General features: G+C 37.6%; 1 protein-coding gene across 3 annotated transcripts in view; it reads right to left on the reverse strand.

Moving 5' to 3' along the window:
• Positions 1 to 25611, reverse strand: part of LOC132556714 (calpain-B-like) — a 58209-nt gene extending 32598 nt beyond the window's left edge. The window contains exons 1-6 of one of the 3 annotated variants that reach the window (XM_060221155.1): positions 25517 to 25611; positions 24803 to 25255; positions 13261 to 13333; positions 1292 to 1544; positions 709 to 877; positions 290 to 370 (exon numbers count right to left, since the gene is read on the reverse strand). In XM_060221155.1, the coding sequence (XP_060077138.1) occupies positions 290 to 370; positions 709 to 877; positions 1292 to 1544; positions 13261 to 13333; positions 24803 to 25243 (1017 nt within the window). In that variant the 5' untranslated portion in view covers positions 25244 to 25255; positions 25517 to 25611. Of the gene's footprint in view, positions 1 to 289; positions 371 to 708; positions 878 to 1291; positions 1545 to 13260; positions 13334 to 24802; positions 25417 to 25516 lie in introns of those variants that run through there. The other 2 variants (XM_060221156.1, XM_060221154.1) reach the window with 2 other exon arrangements.
• Between the last annotated feature and the right edge of the window lie 950 nt (positions 25612 to 26561).

Here is a 26561-nt window from a genome sequence, read left to right on the forward strand (position 1 = left end):
TTACCTAATGGCCATTCTATATTCCCTGTCACAATTCATCAAAAACTACTCAATAAATAATGATAGCAAACTAGAGGTGTGAAAACCTAGGTCCCTGCCTGTCAGCCATTTGTTTTTTCAAATAAGTCCTGAGATAAACAATGCACTACTAGAGACAATGGGATACAAATACATGAAAGTTAAGAATGATCTATCATAAGATTTTCAAAAAATTGTGATGACTAACTTTGTCCAAATCCAAGATGGCTGCATGTCAGCCATTTTGTGAGGATCCACAGTTGTTACTTACCAACTGGACACAGGTGATACTGTAGGCATGGCCCATGACCAGACCATTGTCAAGAACTGCTTCTAACTGGTTAGGGTCAGCCTGTAGAAACATATACCAACATTCTGTATAGACAACAATATATCTCAGAAAGTTTTGACGATTCGTTAGAAACTTTGATTAATGTTCACCCTCAAATTTTCAACAGAATTGTTGCTCTTGGTTTACATATACAATAACATTACAGAAAAAACATTTGTGATGTCATAAAAACATCTGAAAATTATCATGGAGAGCATGATCATTATCAGCATTCTGTCTTCAAAAGTGTTCAGTTACATCACTGAAGAAATCTCTACTTTTCTTATATGTTACCATGTTTTAGCTAGCAATGTGTTCAAACATCTGATTAACACACAGTTGTACCTGTATAAACTTACGTCAATAGAACACCCCATCAGAGAACCACGGGCACTGGCCTTTAACATGATAGTCAGCAGGTTCTCCTCAGGTTTCCTCAGATCAAACATTTCTGTGACACCACCTGTGAAATCTTCCATGGCCTCACATGTACTACCTCCCTTCAAGGATTCATACGAACCCTGTAACCTGTAACGGTCAAATACAAATGTACTGTCTCTCTTCTAGGACTTATAGGTGCCCTGTCATACTCAAATAAAATGTCTTCCTCCAGGGACTTCTAGGAGTCCTGTCATACTCAAATAAAATGTCTTCCTCCAGGGACCTCTAGGAGCCCTGTCTACTCAAATTTACCGTCTCCTTTCAGGGATAATTTGGATACATGTAACCATATGATACAAGAGGTTTTAAAATGTCAGCAAATCATGCAACTCTTAGAGCAAAGTTTTTCAAATATGTTACAATCAAACCTGATGCAGACTGAAAATCAGGGGTTTATATAGAGTAACCGTAGACTTTGAAGCTCATATCTTTCATAATATATGATATAACTCGAAGGAATTTATGCCAAGGTTGATACAAATTTGTAAATTGCCCCCTTACTTGGCATAAGCTTTCTCAAACAGGGCACTCCAGAACTCATTATTCTCTGCAGAGTGCATGAAAGACAGCCTGTTGTAGTAGGTTGGGAGTCTGTCATCCACACATACTTCCACCCAGTCTCCCTGGTGCCAAAAGTTGAAGCGAAACAGTCCACAGTAGTCATCTGTGAAGTTCTGCTCAGAGGGCACAACACGAGCAAACAAAGTTTTGTTGATGGTCAAGGAGGCAACAGCAGCCAAAAGCCAGCAATCACCTGGAAAATAGAATATTGCAGAGATGAATCAGGACGTGACAAATAGAATATCACAGTAGTGAATCAGGACCTGAGAAATAGAATATCACAGTGGTTAAATCAGGTCCTGAGAAATAGAACATTACAGTAGTGAATCAGGACCCGAGAAATAGAACATTACAGTGGTGGATCAAGACCTGAAAAACAGAACATTACAGTGGTGGATCAAGACCCAAGAAATGGAAAATTGCAGTAGTGAATCAGGACTTGAGAAATAGAACATTACTGTGGTGGATCAAGACCCAAGAAATAGAACATTGCAGTGGTGGTTCAAGACCCCAGAAATGGAAAATTGCAGTAGTGAATCAGGACCTGAGAAACAGAACATTACAGTGGTGGATCAGGACCTGAGAAATAGAACATTACAGTGTTGGATCAAGACCTGAGAAATAGAAAATTGCAGTGGTGGATCAAGACCCAAGAAATGGAACATTGCAGTGGTGGATCAAGACCCAAGAAATGGAACATTGCAGTGGTGGATCAAGACCTGAGGAATAGAACATTGCAGTGGTGGATCAAGATCTGAGAAATAGAACACTGCAGTGGTGGATCAAGATATGAGAAATAGAACATTGCAGTGGTGGATCAAGACCCAAGAAATGGAACATTGCAGTGGTGGATCAAGACCCAAGAAATAGAACATTGCAGTGGTGGATCAAGACCCAAGAAATGGAACATTGCAGTGGTGGATCAAGACCCAAGAAATAGAACATTGCAGTGGTGTATACAAGAAAACTAAATGAACTTCTTAAGTAATTAATATAGCTATGTACATGTATAATCAAATGTTAACAAGAAAACATTGCAAATAAATTGAGCAACCATACAAAAAAACAGGATTAGCAGAATCATAACTGAAGGCTTCATCATGGCAATACTTTTATGTGGCAACAAAATTAAGCAAAGATGCTTCTGACAAAAATTGGGATAGAATCCTGCCTTTTCTACCAAAGAATGATTTAAAGAATTTTCTCTATTTCCCCTACTGTTTCCAACCCCTTCTGCCCCATACAGTCCTGGCCCCCCTTTTATACAAAATCCCTTTACCCGCAATCATTCAGGCCAAGTTTGAACGAAACCTTGTAGCAAGTACTGTGGTCCTGAATTCTCTAAATCAATGAAATTATTTGGTTCTCTGAGTGTTTTTATAGAAAATTCAGTTTAAAGATGTATCAAAGAAATAGCAACAAAACTGCCTGCCTACTTATATTATTTCTCTTTATAGGCAGCTGTACAATCAAGCTAATTAATACTTAGGGGAATATAGTTGTCTTCATACCAATCAGGGGAACTGTGAACAATCGTCTTTTGTGATGATAAAAATACTGTGCTTACAAAAAGTAGTTCTTTTTGACATCATTTAAATGATTCAATAAAAGAAGTTTTTCACTAGAAAACATCATGACCAGCCTCTAGCATAATGTGACATGGTATTTAGGTAGACAGTAAAACAGACAATATGAGATTCTACTATTTGCTACTATTAACAAATTTTACCTTATTTTACCTTATTTTACCATGTATACACCCATGCCAAGGAATAAGCTCATCCTCTTTTATCCAAATTTTCAATGCATAAATTGGGCCATATCCGGGTATCAGCCCATCCCCCAGTTTTAGGCCTACATTGTCGTTATCAAATTAAGTAATGGATAAGTGTTTTTGATCTAAAGAATTCCTACAATTGTCTTCAAACAGTTCACACTGTTCCTAACAATGTCAGATTTATTGTTTATTGATTTATGTGGTAAATCCATAAGCAAAGGTATTCTACATGTCACCTGTGGTATTGATTACAGCTGGAAAAACCAAGAATGACAAACAAGCTGAATAGGTGTCCCCTTCTCTGTATCACACCTGAACACCTGTTATCAATGTTTGACGTTAACACTTTATGCATATAAGCCAAGGCATTCTCTTCATTTCAGTTTTTTTATTTCTTAAAGAAGCAATTTTCAAAATTTAATTAGTGTAAGTTCCTATTTTTTCTATTAAAACCTTTTTGATCGAGACTTACATTTACATTCAGAAAATCACTGATACATGACAGACAGAATCTCCTGATTAATGAAATGATAGGCAGGTGAAGTCTGGGGGAAAAACCCAGTACAACAATCACTTTAGCACCAATAAACAGAGGAGAGTCTGCCACAAACACAAAGTTAATCATTCATGTACATATCATCTCTATAACCCACACAGCCTTTTGATCCCCTTCTCACTTGACACAATGTGGGCACTAAAAGTTGTGTCAAGGTTAAAACATCACACTGCTATTTCATCAATACTTTTACATCCATTAAATTTGATACATCACATTTTCCTTGTACTATAGAAGTCTGTACTATTCTGGTGCAGCTCCTAATGTATTGGATGAACTACATCATATTCAGTTCAAGACAATGCCTACTCTTATTAAGACTCAAGATCCAGAATGGTAGAGAACAATTATTTTTATTAAGCCTAAATTACAATTACACGAGACTAAAAATAATCTGTACACACCCACCAACTGATCTATACACATCCACTAACTGATCTGCAATCTCCCACTAACTGATCTGTACACATCCACTAACTAATCTGTACACATCCACTAATTGATCTGTACACATCCACTAACTGATCTGTACACATCCACTAACTGATCTGTACACATCCACTAACTGATCTGTACACACCCACTAACTGATCTGTACACATCCACTAACTGATCTGTACACATCCACTAACTGATCTGTACATATCCTCTAACTGATCTGTACACACCCATTAACTGATCTGTACACATCCACTAACTGATCTGTACACATCCACTAACTGATCTGTACACATCCACTAACTGATCTGTACATATCCACTAACTGATCTGTACACATCCACTAACTAATCTGTACACATCCACTAATTGATCTGTACACATCCACTAACTGATCTGTACACATCCACTGATCTGTACACATCCACTGATCTGTACACATCCACTGATCTGTACACACCCACTAACTAATCTGTACATATCCACTAACTGATCTGTACACATCCACTAACTGATCTGTACACATCCACTAACTAATCTGTACACATCCACTAACTGATCTGTACACATCCACTAACTGATCTGTACACATCCACTAACTGATCTGTACATATCCACTAACTGATCTGTACACATCCACTAACTGATCTGTACACATCCACTAACTGATCAGTACACATCCACTGATCTGTACACATCCACTAATTGATCTGTACACATCCACTAACTGATCTGTACACATCCACTAATTGATCTGTACACATCCACTAACTGATCTGTACACATCCACTAACTGATCTGTACACATCCACTAACTGATCAGTACACATCCACTAACTGATCTGTACACATCCACTGATCTGTACACATCCACTAACTGATCTGTACACATCCACTAACTGATCTGTACACATCCACTAACTGATCTGTACACATCCACTAACTGATCTGTACACATCCACTAACTGATCTGTACACATCCACTAACTGATCTGTACACACCCACTAACTGATCTGTACACATCCACTAACTGATCTGTACACATCCACTGATCTGTACACATCCACTAACTGTTCTGTACATATCCACTAACTGATCTGTACACATCCACTAACTGTTCTGTACATATCCACTAACTGATCTGTACACACCCACTAACTGATCTGTACACATCCACTAACTGATCTGTATACATCCACTAACTGATCTGTACACATCCACTAACAGATCAGCACACACCCACTAACTGATCTGTACACACCCACTAACTGATCTGTATACATCCACTAACTGATCTGTACACATCCACTAACAGATCTGCACACACCCACTAACTGATCTGCAATTCATCCACTAACTGTTCTGTACACACCCACTAACCGATCTGTACAAACCAACTAACTGATCAGTACACATCCTCTAACTGATCTGTAAACATCCACTGATCTGTACATATCCACTAACTGATCTGTACACACACACTAACTGATCTGTACATATCCACTAACTGATCTGTACACACCCATTAACTGATCTGTACATATCCACTAACTGATCTGTACACACCCACTAACTGATCTGTACATATCCACTAACTGATCTGTACACACCCATTAACTGATCTGTACATATCCACTAACTGATCTGTACACATCCACTAACTGATCTGTACACATCCTCTAACCGATCTGTACAAACCAACTAACTGATCAGTACACATCCTCTAACTGATCTGTAAACATCCACTGATCTGTACATATCCACTAACTGATCTGTACACACACACTAACTGATCTGTACATATCCACTAACTGATCTGTACACACCCATTAACTGATCTGTACATATCCACTAACTGATCTGTACACACCCACTAACTGATCTGTACATATCCACTAACTGATCTGTACACACCCATTAACTGATCTGTACATATCCACTAACTGATCTGTACACATCCACTAACTGATCTGTACACATCCTCTAACTGATCTGTACACATCCACTGATATGTACATATCCACTAACTGATCTGTACACACCCATTAACTGATCTGTACATATCCACTAACTGATCTGTACACACACACTAACTGATCTGTACATATCCACTAACTGATCTGTACACACCCATTAACTGATCTGTACATATCCACTAACTGATCTGTACACACACACTAACTGATCTGTACATATCCACTAACTGATCTGTACACACCCACTAACTGATCTGTACATATCCACTAACTGATCTGTACACACCCATTAACTGATCTGTACATATCCACTAACTGATCTGTACATATCCACTAACTGATCTGTACACATCCTCTAACTGATCTGTACACATCCACTGATATGTACATATCCACTAACTGATCTGTACACACCCACCTACTGATCTGTACATATCCACTAACTGATCTGTACACATCCACTAACTGCAAATTACATGTATGTGATACCACTGAAAAATTAAACAGCAATACATGTCTACTACTAAACTGAAAAGTATGATATCAAATGTAAACATAATTGGAAATATTCTAAAGAGAATGGCTGTGACAAGTTGCAAGAGGCAATGTCCTTTTTCTCACTAAGGAATTCTTTCCTTTCCAATACATTGGAGAAAAGATTCTGTCTTAGTCAAGGCCAGTCATCACAATATGTGGTAGTCAAGGCCTGTATTCACTGTCCACCAGTCATCACAATATGTGGTAGTCAAGGTCTGTATTCACTGTCCACCAGTCATCACAATGTGGTAGTCAAGGTCTGTATTCACTGTCCACCAGTCATCACAATGTGTGGTAGTCAAGGCCTGTATTCACTGTCCACCAGTCATCACAATATGTGGTAGTCAAGGTCTGTATTCACTGTCCACCAGTCATCACAATGTGTGGTAGTCAAGGCCTGTATTCACTGTCCACCAGTCATCACAATGTGTGGTAGTCAAGGCCTGTATTCACTGTCCACCAGTCATCACAATATGTGGTAGTCAAGGCCTGTATTCACTGTCCACCAGGCATCACAATATGCGGTAGTCAAGGCCTGTATTCACTGTCTACCAGTCATCACTATATGTTTCTTTGCTATACTTGTCTTTCATTTACATATTTCATTACTGTGACTCTTAGCTTATTCAAAGAAACATTTATTTATGTATACATGTATCTTTCCTATAACACAACAGCTTTCATATATCCTTTCTTTATAGATAAAACAGACTTGATGCGTTTTGATACCTAAGGCACCAGCTTCCAATCTAGTAACAGGATGATAACTTAACAACAGCTGCTCTGGCAGGACATAATAGTCTGAAAGTTTCTGAGTGAGGAGTCTCAGTTATAACGAGGCAGGGAGAGGTTTCTGAGTGAGGAATCTTAGTTATAACGAGGCTGCAAAGGTTTTTGAGTGAGGAATCTTAGTTATAACGAGGCTGCAAAGGTTTCTGAGTGAGTAGTCTTAGTTATAATGAGGCTTCAAAGGTTTCTGAGTGAGGAATCTTAGTTATAACGAGGCTGCAAAGGTTTCTGAGTGAGTAGTCTTAGTTATAACGAGGCTGCAAAGGTTTCTGAGTGAGGAGTCTTAGTTATAACGAGGCTGCAAAGGTTTCTGAGTGAGGAGTCTTAGTTATAACGAGGCTGCAAAGGTTTCTGAGTGAGGAGTCTTAGTTATAACGAGGCTGCAAAGGTTTCTGAGTGAGGAGTCTTAGTTATAATGAGGCTGCAAAGGTTTCTGAGTGAGGAATCGGTATTAGTTATATCTGGGTTTGGAAGGTACCCATATTCATTTTGCAATATCCATGAATATCTATGAATGTCAAAACTAGATTAATTAAATCAAACTTGCTGCGACTAAAAGGAATTTATTGAAAATAAAATTTCCTGTTAGGAGTTAAACAGAAGAAATAGGTCACATCAATTTGTTTTTTAACTAAAAGTGACCTTGACCTTGGACTTTCAAACTTGAAAAGCAATCATACTGAGCAGACATTTTCTGCAAAGAAAGTCTGTATGAAACTTGAGTTTAGGAATCAAAGTAACTTAAATCATTGTATAGAAGATTTTGTTCAGTGGAAGGGGATCATTTCAATAACCATCTTGTACACTATGTACATCAGTGCTGATACAGTTCACATTTGTTATTTGTCTAATGAATGTGATTGTGCAGACATCAAAATGTCACTCTCAATAATTCTACTAGTTATTTTGTAAGAATTTTTTATCCTTCCGTTAAGATCTCTCTTTGGCTCTTCCGAAATCACAAAGATATGTAAAGCCTAGGATTAAAGAGGAATTAGGATTTAGGAAGAAGAGGAAAGAGGAAAGAGGACTTTACAAGGAAGGGGAAAGTCTATCAGTGACTTTGTACCACATCTTCAACTCATTGTTGACTGAAAGTAATTCTGTATAAACCACTCAATGTTTCCATTGTATAAATTTCCTCAATCTGAGACCCATTTAATATGAATTAATAGAATCTACACCTTGTCAGGAGAAAATACACCGATATACCACACATACATGTGTTAAGATTATAACTATCAAGATATACACTGAAACATATGTCTTTAAACCTTTGATGTGTAAAGTGTTGCTTCTTCTATCAAATATACGCCAATGGCATTCAGAGGTACATAATTTCCATGGTGAGATGAAGGAAACAATGTACTACCATCCACCCATCAGCTGTATGAAGGAATATTATAAATCTACAGGGTCTCTACAATGATAAAATGTAGCCTGGTCTAGACACCCAGACATACATTCAGAATTGTCAAACCAGTCCAACAGCACCATAGGTCTGATCTCATTATAGATTTCCCATGTCCAGTGTCTGACCACTGGTCATCCTCCTGAACGAACTGGATATGTCAGCAATATACTAAAGGCTGTTGATAATAGCTCAGGGTCAGGCTATAGGTGTGCATCAATACACATGTAAACAGGCATATGTTGTTGAAGCATGGGCCAACATCAGCTTGAGCATGTGTTTCCTTACATAATCAACACTTACACAATGATCCCTGTAGATAATATGGCTATAGTACATACTGGCTATACCTGTATGTGGCTAATCTGACTTGATCTTGACTGCAGGTGCAAAAAGGGTGAAACATGAATAGCTAGTGCCCATGTTTTATTTACATTATGTTAGTCAGTAATGAGTATTACGCTGTATATGTGTGATTTGAGTCCCTGGACTCTAACATTCATGAAATTATATTGCTCCAGGGAAAACCCTGACAAGATACATGTATTTGTAATGTATAGTGCTCTGAATTATGTTTTTTAATTCATTATGTACTTTTTTTTCAATTTAGACAAGAGTATTGACATCATCATGTATAGATTGTGATGATAAAGTAAGAGGTGATATCTAATGGCTGGACTATAAGCCCACAGCTAGCTACATATTGTTATTGTGTAGCATGGTACTGTGAAAAATGGGGAGATGAACCAGAGTCAAAATACCATAATGGTGAAATGAATAAAGTGAAGCCCATGGTAAAGTGAAGCCACTTACCATAGGGAGGGGCATTTTTAATGAACCACAGTTCACTTTACCATGGGCTTCACTTTATCATACTACACCGGTATAATCTATAAAATGTTAAAATATATGGTGTTTGTGTGGAGACAAACCTGACAAACAATTACAAGGTATATTTACCAATATTATAAGCAGCTCTTGTCACTAGAAAGCCTGTTTTACAATTACCAGAAGCTTTATTATAGATCTGCAGTATCTGACAAGAGGAATACACATACAACACCAATCTGTCGGCACTGATAAGGAGCATGAAGCAGTAATTTTGTACAAGACTACTGGCCTTGACTTATTAATGTACAGTGTATCTAGTACTAGTTTGGAGTGGGTGAGTCATTAGTTACAGCCCCATCCTCCCACCACACCTAACATACACATGTAAGGTATTAAAAAACTCACCCAGCCTCACCTAGACATGTGAATTACACAAAAAATAAATAAATGTAACATTACTTGAAAAATTTTAAGTAAAGGAAAATACAAAAATCAATCATCCAATAGATATATTTATATGCAGGATCTTCTTCACAAAATACATTTGCCACATGACTTTGTGAATCAGAAGCTTTCACTTTCCCATCCCGATGTTTGTTTTGAGTACAATCAATAACCTAGTACTATGAAACCTATGGTTTCCTCAAAACAACATGTATTATCAAACAATGGGTGCCGACTTTCATCCAAACAAACAGACCATTGTCATCAACACAGAATGTGTCATCAGATTATGGGAGCAGTTTAGTGGCTCCTATCTTAGCCTGTCTGTCATCTCTCAGTCTAGGAATGATTACAGTGTAAGTATGATAGACAGGTGAGAAGGTTCATACTCGGCATGTGGTAGTTTATACATCACTCAGGTGTGTGCACATAAGTTTGTATATATCTCAATCACTAGCACAGGAAAAAATGTTCCCTAGGAACACCAGATGTATGTCTATTAGCATTGACAAGAGGAATCCTGCAGTTACTAGGAACAGGGAACTCTGTTACATAACAAAGGATAAAGATATATAAGGGCAGTAGTAAACATGACTGGCTAACTAAAATTGGAAGCTTATTCAACTTATTCGCTTGCCAAAGCCTAAAAATTTGAAGAATTTTTTCCCATTGTTAATAGCCTTACAAATGAAATTCAAAACAATGTATCATACCTAATGTAAGTTGAAAAATAGCCAAAATTTAATAGAGCGAATATCATTCAGTATTATCTATTCCTTCATTTTGTTTCACCAATAAAGGCATGTCAATTTACTGGCGTGTGAAAATTCTGCCAGCCAGCTTTTTTTTTTTCATTTCTATTGATCATGGTAAAATAGAATGGTATAATGTTCTGCACCTATATGTGTACATGTATCACCACAAGTACTTAGACATCGACCTGACAGGTATATATTGAACCAAACCTACAGGCATAACTAGTCTGGTAATTTATTTTGAATATCAACACTATGGATAATTCCTATTAGTGCAGTGTATATATTCTTTTTGGAACTTAAATGAACCAGATAAGTGGACTCACAAGTTTTCATACATGGATACAAAAGTATGTCTTTATAGATTTTGTAAATACTTACTTTTCGATCATAGAAACATTCCCAGACATACTGGTTTTACCGAGTTATATTACAATAGCCATATAAATGAAAATCTGTTGATTATAAGGAAATTCTAAGCTGTACTTTAATTACCAGGAACTGAGTCAATGAGGATGTCCCTGTCTGACAGAACACTATACCAGCATCTCACTAGATCTATTTCCGTCTATCATATGGTAGATTATATGTGCACTTTTTCGCGATGTGGCCCTTATCAAGTGCCTATCCTTTGATGTGTACATCACAATTACAACCTTTCGTTATCAGTCGTGATCACAGGACACGACGTCATCAATGTCATAATCAAAGTGATTACTTGACAATATGTGATAAAATTGTGTGACATTTGTTTAATTCTGAAGGGGATGGATTAATACATTCTATCTAGAGAGGTAGGTCAACTTTTATATTTGTGATCTATGTCATGACACAAATGCAAACAAATTTCTCTTGACTTGCAGATTTTTTTCAGTGCAAAAACAGCTTTTGATCCCTAAAAAACCTGATTCATGTAGTTTTTGTCATTTCCATATTACAACTGGTATATAAAATGTCATATGAACATTCTTAATGACAATTACTCTTTACTATTTTAATATGTTTATATTTTATCAATGATAATTAAACTGTATAGATAATTTATGCACAATACATATGATATTGTAGTAGATGTAATATTTTGATGATAAACACATTCAAACTATATAGAGTGTCACACATCAGTTTTAAAAAGTTGTCAATACACACTGAATGTTGAGATGTATAACAAACTTAATGCAAACTGTTTAAAACATTCTGAATTTTTTGTTGGTTAAACACAATTCTTTTTAAAGTATGAATGCATTGCTAATTAAGTAGTGAAACGATTTGAGATAATATTGTATTATTTCTTATGAATTTACAAATGAAAGTGTCTCATTACAGTGTGTTCCTACCACTCATAGTCTTGATACTGATAACCTGACTATACAGTTTACTTGTGATCTTAATTTCCTGTTTACTTTCAACTTTACTGTTATCAGTATATACCACAAATTTAGATGAACTGTTAAATCTTAATTTGTTGGATGGGTTAGTTTAAATGATTACTCTGTCATTTAAATGTGAAAGTACAACATGATGATATGTGCTCTGGATATTTCATTCATTTGAACATGTTGTAATTTTGTATCCACTCGAGATCTGACCTCAAATCCTGTCTGCCTATACAAGGATTGAGGAAACAGGAACTGATTTTATTCAAACAAAAGTGTGCACTGATTTTATTCCATGCTATATATAGAAGTATCATATTTATACACTTATTTGTTTATAAACTTTATGATTTCAGCTGTCAATATATTTACAATTGCCTATATATGAAAGAAAATAATATCAATCGCTAAATACATATAATGCAGTAAAAATCCTCCATTTGAATTAAATCTTTTTTTAGCAGAGACCTAATAAAAGGAGAATTTTTTTAATTCTCTGCTGAGAAGGTTACCTTGACCTACTTACGCAGACAGCCAATCAACAAACTTTCCCAGTATACAAGGTCATTCTGACTTCCTTCAAAGACTATCTATCCAACTTCACTTGTCAACAAGTCTTCTTTTACTTAGTTTCACAGGCACATGTTTTCTCCATGACAGGGTATCCCTGATCTAGTTATATTGATAAATTAAGTTATCTCCCCTGACATGGTTTCTATGACCTACTTAAGCAAATTCCTCTCCAATGCTCGCCTCTAACAAGGATAACCAATTATGCAGATAAAAAATGTTTAAAAAAATGTTACTCAATCCTCAACCTTTAGAAGGTCACTATGTCCTAGTTACATAGATTCAATATATATACCCAATTCTCATTGCTGCAGTAAGGGTTTTGTGACCTAATTGCATAGACACTTACCTAATTTCCTTACAAAGATAGCATGATCTACTTACATAGATAGCTACCCAGGTTTCTTCCCTGACAAGGTTACTGTGACCTAGTTGCTCAGACACCTACCTAATTCTCCTTGCTGGACGTCAAATCTGCTAGCACCTTCTTGGTCAATGAATTGGGGGTTGTCACAAATCTCCTGCAATAACAAGTAATACATGTCAAAACAAGGAATTTCTATGTAAGGCACATTACAGATAAACTTATCTACATGGCTTAATGATATGTTGTAGTCTGTTACCCGCTGTTTGGGATACAATGTCAATATTTTTATATCAATTAACTGGATTTCTTAACTGCAAATCTGAAGTTATATAAATGTCCAATGTACCTGGAACTAGCTACAAAATGTTTATAAAAGACAGACGATGTTGATCAGCTAGGAGGACCTATGTCAGATTAATCATTATCATTCCCTTCAAATCTTTGGGCCAAGTCATCTGATAATGAATGGTAAAATGATGAACAAGCAGGTGGACATGATTTCCAAAGGAAAAACCCAGTAAATTTTATATATCATTTAAACTCTCAACAAAATTATTGTTATTTTAAATATTTGAAACATGAAATATTTGACAGGAATCAGAGCGACTGCTGAGTTAATTATATGCATTGATAACACTCAACAGATAAAAACATAGCATACAAGAGTTATCCACATTTCTGGAGGCAAATTGTAAAGAGCATATCTTAACTGCTATGATTTAATAACTCAATACCCTGGGAATCAAGTGATATCTATGTGTGACAGGGACCCTGTGATCTAACATATATAATGGGACAAGTCTATCCTCATTCATCCTGATAATGGTAAGTGACAGCCAGTGTATATACAGCAGGGTCTATCCTCAGCACCCTGGGATGGTGTGTATGCAGCAGGGTCTATCCTCAATACCCTGTGATGGTGTGTATGCAGCAGGGTCTATCCTCAGTACCCTGTGATGGTGTGTATATACAGCAGGGTCTATCCTCAGTTCCCTGGGATGGTGTGTTATACAGCAGGGTCTATCCTCAGCATCTTGGGATGGTGTGTGTGCAATACCCTGTGAACAGCAGTCCATCCTCAGTACTGTGATGGTGTGTATATATCCTCAGAACCCTATGATGGTGTGTATATACAGCAGGGTCTATCCTCAGTTCCCTGGGATGGTGTGTGTGCAACAGAGTCCATCCTCAGAACCCTGTGATGGTGTGTATATACAGCAGGGTCTATCCTCAGTTCCCTGGGATGGTGTGTGTGCAACAGAGTCCATCCTCAGAACCCTGTGATGGTGTGTATATACAGCAGGGTCTATCCTCAGCATCTTGGGATGGTGTGTATGGGATGGTGTGTGTGCAACTGTGATAGTGTGTATGCAGAAGGGTCTATCCTCAGTACCCTGGGATGGTGTGTGTCCATCCTCAGAACCCTGTGATGGTGTGATGGTGTGTATATACAGTACCCTGTGAGTGTAGTACCCTGTGATGGTGTGTATATACAGTAGGGTCCATCCACAGAACCCTGTGATGGTGTGTATATACAGCAGGGTCTATCCTCAGTTCCCTGGGATGGTGTGTATGCAGCAGGGTCTATCCTCAGTACCCTGTGATGGTGTGTATATACAGTAGGGTCTATCCTCAGTACTCTGTGATGGTGTGTATATACAGTAGGGTCTATCCCCAGTACCCTGTGATGGTGTGTATACAGCAGGGACTATCCCCAGTACCCTGTGATGGTGTGTGTATGAGGCAGTGGGTCTATCCTCAGTACCCTGTGATGGTGTGTGTATGAGACAGTGGGTCTATCCTCAGTACCCTGTGATAGTGTGTGTATGAGACAGTGGGTCTATCCTCAGTACCCTGTGATAGTGTGTGTATGAGACAGTGGGTCTATCCTCAGTACCCTGTGATAGTGTGTGTATGAGACAGTGGGTCTATCCTCAGTACCCTGTAATGGTGTGTATGAGACAGTGGGTCTATCCTCAGTACCCTTTGATGGTGTGTGTATACAGCAGGGTCTATCCTCAGTACCCTGTGATGGTGTGTAGGAGACAGTGGGTCTATCCTTGCAGTAGTACCCTGTGATCCCTAACTGTTATGTATATAGTGATGGTATGTGTGTATTCAGGGCTATCCAATGGTATCTTGGGTTCAAGTGTCTGGGTCTCACTGACTATACAGATATATAATGCTATCTGTACTGTTCTTATCTTCCTTTTTCATATGTTGTAAAAAAACAGCTGAGAGCTTGGAGATGAAAGGCTGACGGTTATCAGAACCATCTGGCTGAAGGAACTATTCTTTTCTTACTCAGGCACCATGACAAATGTTCCCACTAATTGGTGTGTTCTATATGCACATAGCTTTCATTAGTACACTGAAATTGGTTTGTATGCATTACACATACAAGCCATTTCGTATTAATATCATTATCTAACACAATAATGTCTGTGGGAGTACATCATTAAAATAATTTAAGAAATGAATTAAATAATGTGTGACATTTACTTCAAAGGGCTTTCAAAAAAACTTGCAATCTATTAATTTATGCCTGTCTCCTCGGGAGAGTGATATATTATCTTTGTTTTGTTTACATGTGGTAGTTCTAGAACAAGACTTTAATCCTAGATATAACATAACATAAATACCCTGAATAAACAAAATTGAAGTTGGACGAAAGCCAACAACACTTTCCTAATGTTTAATACATGTATATTGTGTGCCCCAAACCAGTGCCTCTGATTGGTGAAACAGATCATATTGACATTAGGCATTGATGTTCAAGCAATAACATTCACCAGAGAGGCTCCTCAGGGGAAACCCAAGGATGAGTGCCAACCAAACAAGGAAAAACTTAGCTGTCAGATCTTGTTACACTTCCACTCCAGTGATGACTGAGCTGTGTGAGGGAATCACTGTTTAGACCCTCCTACTGAAGAAACTCCTTTCTTGCTATAGTATATATTGTACTGCTATCTACTGACCCCTACACTAGTCATACAGGCCACGGCATCTACTGGCCCCTACAATAGTCATACAGGCCACAGCATATAATGACCCCTACACTAGTCATACAGGCCACAGCATCTACTGACCCCTACACTAGTCATACAGGCCACAGCATCTACTGACCCCCACAATAGTCATACAGGCCATAGCATCTACTGACCCCTACACTAGTCATACAGGCCACAGCATCTACTGGCCCCCACAATAGTCATACAGGCCACAGCATCTACTGACCCCTACAATAGTCACACAGGCCACAGCATCTACTGACCCCCATAATAGTCATACAGGCCACACCATCTACTGGCCCCTACAATAGTCATACAGGCCTCAGAATCTTCTGGACCCTACAATAGTCATACAGGCCACAGCATCAACTGACCCCTACAATAGTCATACAGGCCACAGCATCTACTGACCCCTACACTAGTCATACAGGCCACAGCATCTACTGACCCCTACAATAGTCATACAGGCCACAGCATCTACTGACCCCTACACTAGTCATACAGGCCACAGCATCTACTGACCCCTACAATAGTCATACCAGCCATAGCATCTACTGACCCCTACACTAGTCAAACTTAGGCATAGTGTCTACTGTCCCCTATCAGTCACACTGATTTATAAAACTGTAATAACACATCTTTCGTCCCTATAAGCCACACAGCGTGTAGATCTACACAAGGAGTTTATAATTGGATCGAGATATCATCCAAGAGGACACAGATTGAATCATTGCCAAGCAATCAAGAAGAAATAAGTACAATACTGTTGGTTAACATGCTTATTATTCATTATCAAATCATTGTACAATAACAAAATGTACTTGCATTGAATGAGCTATGTTTTTGCCATTAATTGACAACAAATTCTATGCTTTGTTGACAATAGCACCATGTAACTTTGTTACAAAGAATGAAATAATAACATAGATCATTTATTGACCATGACCTTGAAAGTGGTAGGTTTTTTTTTCTTTGCTTTTGAAGTACTCATTTTTTTCCCATATTTTGACCTTGATAGTAGTGCACGTTTTTATTCTGTCCTTAATATCTTATTTTTCCACTTGAAGGTGATACGTTTCTCTGATTCTGACCTTGAAGAAGTAGATTTTTCCTATTTTGACCATGAAGGTATTACATTTTTCTGATTTTCCACTTGAAGGTGGTTTATATCTATGTCTATTATTTAAAATTATCAGCTTAAGATCTACATGTAGCTGACATTATCTGAATTCCTTAAACAAATCCATTTTATCTTCAATGCTAGTGCCACAATTTTCTGTATTATGACCTTTCCAATATGTTGGAATACCACATTGGTTCATTTAACAATGGTAAAGTTGGATGGGAGTGACCCAAAGAAAACAGGCAACGAGAACTATTGATAAAGTCAATGAGTTATCTCCCTTGATTCCAAGCAATCTATTAGTAAGATGTACTGTAAGTATTTCTTAACAAAATATCGTGTGGGAGGATGAACCTATTGTACAAAACATTGTGTGGAAGGACGGACCTATTGAACAAAATATTGTGTGGAAGGACCGACCTATTGAACAAAACATTGTGTGGAAGGACGGACCTATTGAACAAAACATTGTGTGGAAGGACGGACCTATTGAACAAAACATTGTGTGGAAGGACGCACCTATTGAACAAAACATTGTGTGGAAGGACGCACCTATTGAACAAAACATTGTGCGGAAGGACGCACCTATTGAACAAAATATTGTGTGGGAGGATGGACCTAAATATTGTTAATACATAATATTCTGAACAATTATTGAGTGGACAGACATACAAGATTAAGGAAGGCAAAAACTTGTAGCTCACAATACATTGTATGAGTGTTTTTATTCAGGATTACATGTCAAGATTTTGAATTACCTCTGATATTCAAATGTAGCAAAAGATTGCAAAAAATACAAAACAGCTGTATGCATTCCATACTGCTGTGGTATATTTTACAAACATCACAAGAAAAAGAGGTGTGTGTTAGCCCTAGAAGTGTCTTCCTCCTCCACACTACAACCTCAAGGTCAGTGATAACCCTGGATACACTGATAAACCTGGGAGAATCTTCAGATAAAAATATAACCTTCAGATCTACAGCCTTCAATATGTTTGTTATTAACCTGCCATATATAAGATACAGGGGTAATTTGCCAAAACAGAGAGAATCAAAGTGGCCCCCAATTATATACATTGTAAATATGTATTTTGGTAGAAATACAGGCAACAAAAACAAAGAACATTATCAAAACTAACATAACAGTCAGCAGCTGAGTAAAAAAAACTGGCTCAATAGAGCTATGTTACAGGTTTATGGTGAAATCTACCATTAATCAGAGTATAAATATTTCCAACTGTGGCCCAGAGGTTCCATATGGAATACTTCCACAGTATTTAATATAAATGTGTACTTTTAGCAACACATGTAGGCCACATGCACATCCCTAGTATGAGGAAGTAGGAAAATATTGAACATGTGGAAGTTTTTTGTTATCTTCTGGTGACAGGCAGCTGTATGGGCCAATTTCCGTGTAGTCAAGATCCTGCACTCTGCCTAATACTGAGATATTCTGGGACAAATGATTTTTGAAAACTGTAAATTTGCAATCAAGATTAAAATGATTCCAATCCACTTATTTTGGTTGCTAGCGCACTCTTGATCATTAGAAAATATCTCAAACTTTTTTAATCACTCATGACGAGGTACGTGAAGAAGACATCCTTTGGTCAAACAGGTTGTAAGCCTTGATCAGTCATTGTTACTGAGAACAAGGTACACTAAATATGTACATGTTGTTCTGTACTGTAACTTGGGGTTACATGCCGTGCTATATGGCCATGTAGCAATCATTCATCATTGATTGGAAGGAAGCAGTATATGCAATCCAATTTGTTAAACTAGGAAGTTTCCTGTAATTTTCAAAGCTGAATATTAACAGGGCATGTCTAATCAAAATATTGGTATGGAAAAGGAATGTTCTGCATCATATCATTGTACCACAAACATCCTATCAACAAGTTTAATCATTAATTAAGGCTATTAGTCACTGACATTTCAATGTCAAACATATACAATTAGATCAGCAATCATAAAGATTGGTTTGGTTATTAATTGTTTACATCCAAACATGTATGCATTAAGTGTGTGTGGGAGGCTTAGAGAAGTGAGGTCGAACTCAAGCCAATTTTATAGTGCAAACATACTGAAGTATACGACCAAAGGCTTGCAACAGAACATCCCATCAGGTCATGTTATACTGATCAGCCTTTACACTACCATAACAAAAAGCTGGCTGCGGCAACTACAATTAGTTAAGGCTCAGGTATATACTTCTGTCAGGGACAAAACCATTAGCCTCCTTACTTAACTAAGGTATACGTCTAAGCCAAGGACAGAACCCTCAGCCTTCCTCACTCGACTCAGGTATATGTCTCAGCCAGGGACAGAACCCTCAGCCTTCCTCACCAGACTCAGGTATATGTCTCAGCCAGGGACAGAATCCTCAGCCTTCCTCACTAGACTCAGGTTTATGTCTCAGCCAGGGACAGAATCCTTAGCCTTCCTCACTAGACTCAGGTATATGTCTCAGCCAAAGACAGAACCCTCAGCCTTCCTCACAAGACTCTGGTATATGTCTCAGCCAAGGACAGAATCCTCAGCCTTCCTCACTAGACTCAGGTATATGTCTCAGCCAAGGACAGAACCCTCAGCCTTCCTCACCAGACTCAGGTATATGTCTCAGCCAGGGACAGAATCCTCAGCCTTCCTCACTAGACTCAGGTATATGTCTCAGCCAGGGACAGAATCCTCAGCCTTCCTCACTAGACTCAGGTATATGTCTCAGCCAAGGAAAGAACCCTCAGCCTTCCTCACCAGACTCAGGTATATGTGTCAGCCAGGGACAGAACCCTCAGCCTTCCTCACCAGACTCAGGTATATGTCTCAGCCAAGGACAGAACCCTCAGCCTTCCTCACTAGACTCAGGTATATGTCTCAGCCAGGTACAGAATCCTCAGCCTTCCTCACTAGACTCAGGTATATGTGTCAGCCAGGTACAGAATCCTCAGCCTTCCTCACTAGACTTAGGTATATGCCTCTGCCATGGGACAAAATCTGAAGCCTCTCTCGCTAGAGCAAATAGCTCAATTATAGCTCAAAAAAGAGGCAGTGTCAAAAGAGACACTTAAAAGAAAGATCTTTAAAAAAGGAAGAAAATACAAAAATCCCCTTTGTCACCTGACATAACTACTGTTACGCCCATAAGCTACCTGTAAGGGAGCAATATAGAGTAATTTCTTCGTCTTTGTACTGAGCCTTTCTAAAGTAAATAACATTAATAATAATGACAGATGACAGACATAATAGTCTACATTCATTTTATAATTGGTATGCATTACTAGTATTCTTTTATATGTTTGGTCTTAATATTCAGGGAGACCTTGAAAACAAAAGGAGAGTTGAGAACAAATTTTCTGACAAATAGTTTACATAATTTAGATGAACTTCCTGACCACACCATTACAATAGGGACAAAAACTGATAGGATTTAGATTAAAGCCGAATGTTTTAGTGAGTGTTTACTGACTTATCAGTGTCATGATTACCAAGCTGTCTTATACAAGATATGTAGTGTGAAAGTCACAGAAAAATCTACACAAATAGCCTTGTTGTCAAGGCACATGGTCACTCCCTGCTTTTTAGAGTCTTAACATGGCAAGTGAATTTAAATGTTCCATTACACTCTTACTAGAACAGTTTTAAAATATTTTATGATTTAAGAGGACATGACTACAAACATATAGTCATTGTGCCAGTCCAGTAATGATGAGCAATAGTGGGAAAAAAATTCAATAATTGTAACTTTAACTTTGTAAAATTTATTGTAATAATGACCTTGTATCCTAGAGATTGGAGGTTCCTAGGGTGTAGACAGTCCAATAAGGATGAGTAATGTAGACAGAAACTTAACTTATTGTAATAATGACCTTGTATCCTAGAGATTGGAGGTTCCTAGAGGTGTTGACACTCCAATAAGGATGAGTAATGTAGACAGAAACTTAACTTATTGTAATAATGACCTTGTATCCTAGAGATTGGTGGTTCCTAGGGTGTAGACAGTCCAATAAGGATGAGTAATGTAGACAGAAACTTAACTTATTGTAATAATGACCTTGTATCCTAGAGATTGGTGGTTCCTAGGGTGTAGACAGTCCAATAAGGATGAGTAATGTAGACAGAAACTTAACTTATTGTAATAATGACCTTGTATCCTAGAGATTGGTGGTTCCTAGAGGTGTTGACACTCCAATAAGGATGAGTAATGTAGACAGAAACTTCACCTTGTGTATGACCTTGTACCCTACAGTGGTGGCCCTACTGACTAAACCCAAGGGTTAAACAACAGTATTCATTGTTAGGTTGGGCTTGAGTTAAAGTGGTGAGCAATCATGTTAAGGGCTTGAATCTCCTTCATGACATCAGAAGAAACTACAAAGTTTATCCCAATATATAAACATGAATTCAGAAAATCTATAAAGAATGTCATGACTATCATCTTATATTCAAGAAAATAAAATGTACACATATTTAGAAATGAACTGTAATCTAGAGGATGTTTTCTCAATTTGTAAATCAAAGGTTGAAAATTTCTCTTAACCACCACCATTCAATTAGGACATATGTATGTTGTAATTCTCCTAATTCAGGTTTCAGGAGGATCCTTAGTTGGAACAATTAAGGCCTCTTAAAATAAATAAATAAATAAAGCAAGAAAGATGTGTAACTCCTGAATACAGGTTTCACAGTGTATTTTCCTTTTGTCTACCGTGCTGGTTACTGACAAATATTTTTCAGGAAATACAACCCTTTCTCCATCATATCACATCACTAGGTCACACACTTCTGATTTGTTTGTTCTGAACAGAATTATTTTTTAACATACCTGGTATAAAGTAACTGTACAGTAATCATGTTACCTCAGACATTACGTCATATTATCTTATTTTAAAGAGAATTCGGGGAAGAAATACGACTGATCTCCAATGAGAATAGGACCAGATGTTTGCTTAAATATCAGCATGAAATACGGGAGATATTGGTTGTAAAGACAGGTACACTAAGTGATCGGCTGTTAATCTATTACAAAAACAAGTATATAGGAAGTCATTGTAACCAAGAAAAAGTGACCTTGTGACAAGAACTTTTCTCCACAGGTTCATGTAGGTTATATAAGCTTAATAGCATCCGTGAATACAGAAAGTATGATCAATCCTTTTGTCTTGAAAAGATATGTTTGAGTATGATACACTAGGTAGTGTGTCATCAGATTTATCACATCTCATTTAGTAAATAAGTCACTGGATAGTAGTAGACTACAAAAGGATATTATTTAGGTCATGGAAGATGTAACAACAACAAAGTGACCTTGAACATTGACATTCAATATTACTAAATAAGCATTAATGGTTTCTGAAGCACACAACATAACTAACATAACACTAACTTTATCTACATCAATTCTTTTGTACTTTAAACTACCCCTATCATCGATGTGTTTCCTTACTGTTGATGCATACATTCCAGTATAATGATGTAAAGGATTCCATTTGGTAAGTGGTTTTTTACAAAAAATCACAATAATCCACTTGTTAAATTTCTGACAGGGAAAAAGTGAGGAATGTGACCAGAAATTGTTCCATATTTTATCACATTATTAAGTGTTTAATACTTTCATGAGTGACACTTTGATTTCTTTGATTTCTTTGATTTCCTGAAAATAGCCTGTATATATCTACATGTACAGATAGATCTGTGAAGCGGGTCAGAGGCCAAACGAGTACAGTTTGGATACAGCCCATCTAATGCTGGGCAGATTTTCTTATCTCACATGCCAACACTTGATTACCAAGGAAACTCCACTGTTAACTACCTCCTAGCTTCAAACGACCCATCACTTTACTGGTGTAATGAAACAAGGAATGGTAACATGCAAGCAAGGTATATAGCCAATGTGATAATTGTGTGTAATGTTGCAACAGACAAAAGTACAGTATCATCTAAAAATTTCATCAATTTATCTCTCATACAAGACTGCTTTTTGTGCAACTGAACTTTTAATGAGAATTGTAATCTCACATCCGAGTAATCCACTTCACATTGGATCAAAACATTAAACTGGATATGATCTATAGTCTACTTCCTGTCTAAGCATAATAACTATGCTGAAAGCAACACTGTACATATAGGTATACAGAAAGTCAAGGAATGCCATCAAAATTCAATGAGTACCAGACTCTGGACTTGCGCAAAGATTTGTATTACTATCTGTGTAGAATAAGTTTCTTTGTTGTCTATCAACAACTTTTTAATTACTTACGTGTGTATTAAAATACAAATGAAAAGAAATTCTCCAGCTGAAGCTTGCACTGGATTTATTTTTGGTATGAAAGATATGTCTGTTACCTCAGGTTTATGTTACAGCTGAATTTAGTTTTGCATTGAATAATACATTTACATGTAAAATGAATCCTATAACAATACAGCTGATCTATATATTCAATATCAGCTGGTGTTATTTTGAGACGATCATATCTAATACATAGTCAAGAAAAGATGACAAAGATTTAACCAAATTATGTGGATGACTCAGCATTCAAAGCAAAAAAGGTACATTTCAGATGCGAGTATACACGTCGCAAATGCAAACATTAAGCTATCCTTTTTATTTCTGCTGGCAAAGACATACAGCACAACAAAACATATACACCTCTAATTGTAAACTATAAGCAAGACAAGGAATAAATTATAAGATTTCATATCCTGTAAAATATATGATGTGTTGAGAATGTTTGAGTATTCATACAGCATAGCGTACATGTCTGTCATATTAACAGATTTACAACAGGTCCAAGGCTGACTGCAACTATACATTTCATATCAACTCAATGGAAGTGTTGTCAAAAGAGAGAAAGACAGAATTATTGAACCATGTCAAGACATCTATGAAAAACTTAACATATACAGGTCAAGACAGGTGCCCTCCTGCTGGGTTGGTAAACATCCATAGGTGAAAACTTTACCTGTGTACATGTAGTATACATAGGTAACATAAAATCAATCTACCGTGACCCCACATGAGTGTTATGATTACTTGTGGACAAGCAGGCCTTGGGGAGATTTGTGGCTTTCCTAGTTATTTAACTACAGGTAACAAAAAATGTCCTTGGTGATATGCATTGAAACGAAGAAAACTGAAGATTGTAAGATATCACAATGCAGTGCTGACTACAATAATCTGTTTAGTAGTAGCTATATCCAGTAAATTGTTGAAGTCATATTCACGCCAGCATGCAAGATGACCCCACCCTAAGAAACAATGCAAGCTTTGCAATAACAGGATAAACAGAGACTATATACATTTAAACAAGTACACATTCTCAACTAAATATTTAAATTTTATAGCTAACTTACTTGTGAATAAGATGACTATTTTACCGAAGGAAAAATAAATGCTATGTCCCCAAGAATACTTCTACTAAAGGTATTGGAAGTTAGTTATTGGAAACATTCCATAGATGGTGGGCCGGGGCTCTATTGGGGTACTCACCGATGGACGTTTCCATTCAAATGGTCGGCTTGGAGTTTTACTGAAGAAAATAGAGCTGTCAGATGCCTCAAACTCGGGATCCTCAAAAAGAATGCCCTCAGCTAAACATTTGGCCTTAATTTGATCATAACTCTGGTTCAGGACACCAGCGAATGGATTTTTCTTCTCCTTACGTGTGGCCCTGCCGCAAACGTTAGGCCTTTGGGAAGCACTTCTGCCATCTCTTCCTCCTCCAATGTTAAATTTGTAATTCGCCATTCCCCCGAACCTGTTGCCGAACCCGATGTCAATGTTGGTTCCACCATTTTCACCTGAGCTAATATCCATTCCGGGACCGTCCCCTTCATACCTGAAGGTTTTGGTCGTGGTTTGCACAGGACCTCCTCCAGAGGAATAGCTTGTCGTGACGGTCCTAGTACCACCACTTTTAAATCCAAACATGGTTAGGCTGTCCTGAAAAATAACAGAAGCTGTTAATTCCAATAAAATTGGTGTCCGACCTGCGCCCTTTCAACTCTGTTCGCTACAGTTGACTGCAGGAACGTATACGCAACACACCGATCGATGGTTCACGGAGCTCAATATACTACAGTGCCCGCTGCCCGAGATGTATGTGTGCGTTCGCGTTAGGCCGCAGACAGTGATGTTGGCAGTCTCTAGCTGTGGCAGATAATCACAGATGCTTCCCTAACGATGAAGAACTTACAAACTTACCTAAATATAATATATGATTTAGCCGAAGTTAGCTGACTGGTTTTACTTTTCCTCTCGCTGTGAGTCAAACGAAACTTGCTTCCGGAAAGGCGATCCTAATATCTAGTGCCGGATAAAATGCCGGAATCTGCTTGCTACAACTATATATCATTTTTTTACTTATAACGTATATATAGAAACCCATCCATAGTAAAATGAATGGTAACCGGTTTCTAGACAGAAGATACCAAGTCAGGAAGTTAACATATTAAAAAAGATATGATAATACGTTCCTGATAATAGTATGCTTTTAAATTCGTACCATTGTGTAACCAGTTTATCACCCACCCTGTCATCATGGCTTCGTCGTTGTTTACGTTAAACATCTCTTTAAGTTTCAACGTAAGGTCATCATTGGATATCTGATAAGTTTTTATGTTATCAATACCAGGAAGGATTTTCTGAAAGAAACTTTTATTTTTATATCTCGACTGGTTTTCATCCTGTTCAAACCCAGCGTGGGCACATTATTATGGTTTCCTTGTATGGGTAAGATGAACCACACAGAATTCAGGTTAAGGGATTAGATCGTCAGATATTAATTTTAGGTTATAATGATATACGCCTACTCCCTGAATGAGGAGTTTAGATGCTTATCTTGGTGATGTAATGTTATAGTGTAGTTTAAATTACTATGGAGTTATAATTCAAGGGTAGCGGACCAGGGCCGACGATGTCACTAACCTTGACCGCTAGCCACTAAAACCTAATCAGGAGGATACGATGGTGCGGTGTAATGGTGGGAATCAAACCTAAATTTGTATAGGGTTGGTGTGACATCTTACACAAGTTTTGCACGCGCTCACTCACTCACGAACGCACGCATGTACGGGCACATTAAACAATACATTTACAACACCACACCTCCCCTGTCGGCAACTGTTGTCGAAAACATATACATTGTACACATTTTAATAAATAAATTTCACTGTCCCGGTTTCGAATTTCTGAACGATCGAAAAACCCAGGACGTAAAATATATTTTGTGTCATACGTCTACGGAGAA

Source organism: Ylistrum balloti, unplaced genomic scaffold, assembly GCF_031769215.1.
Source record: "Ylistrum balloti isolate Yb309-2 unplaced genomic scaffold, AGI_CSIRO_Ybal_v1 Utg370584, whole genome shotgun sequence".
NCBI lineage: Eukaryota > Metazoa > Mollusca > Bivalvia > Pectinida > Pectinidae > Ylistrum > Ylistrum balloti.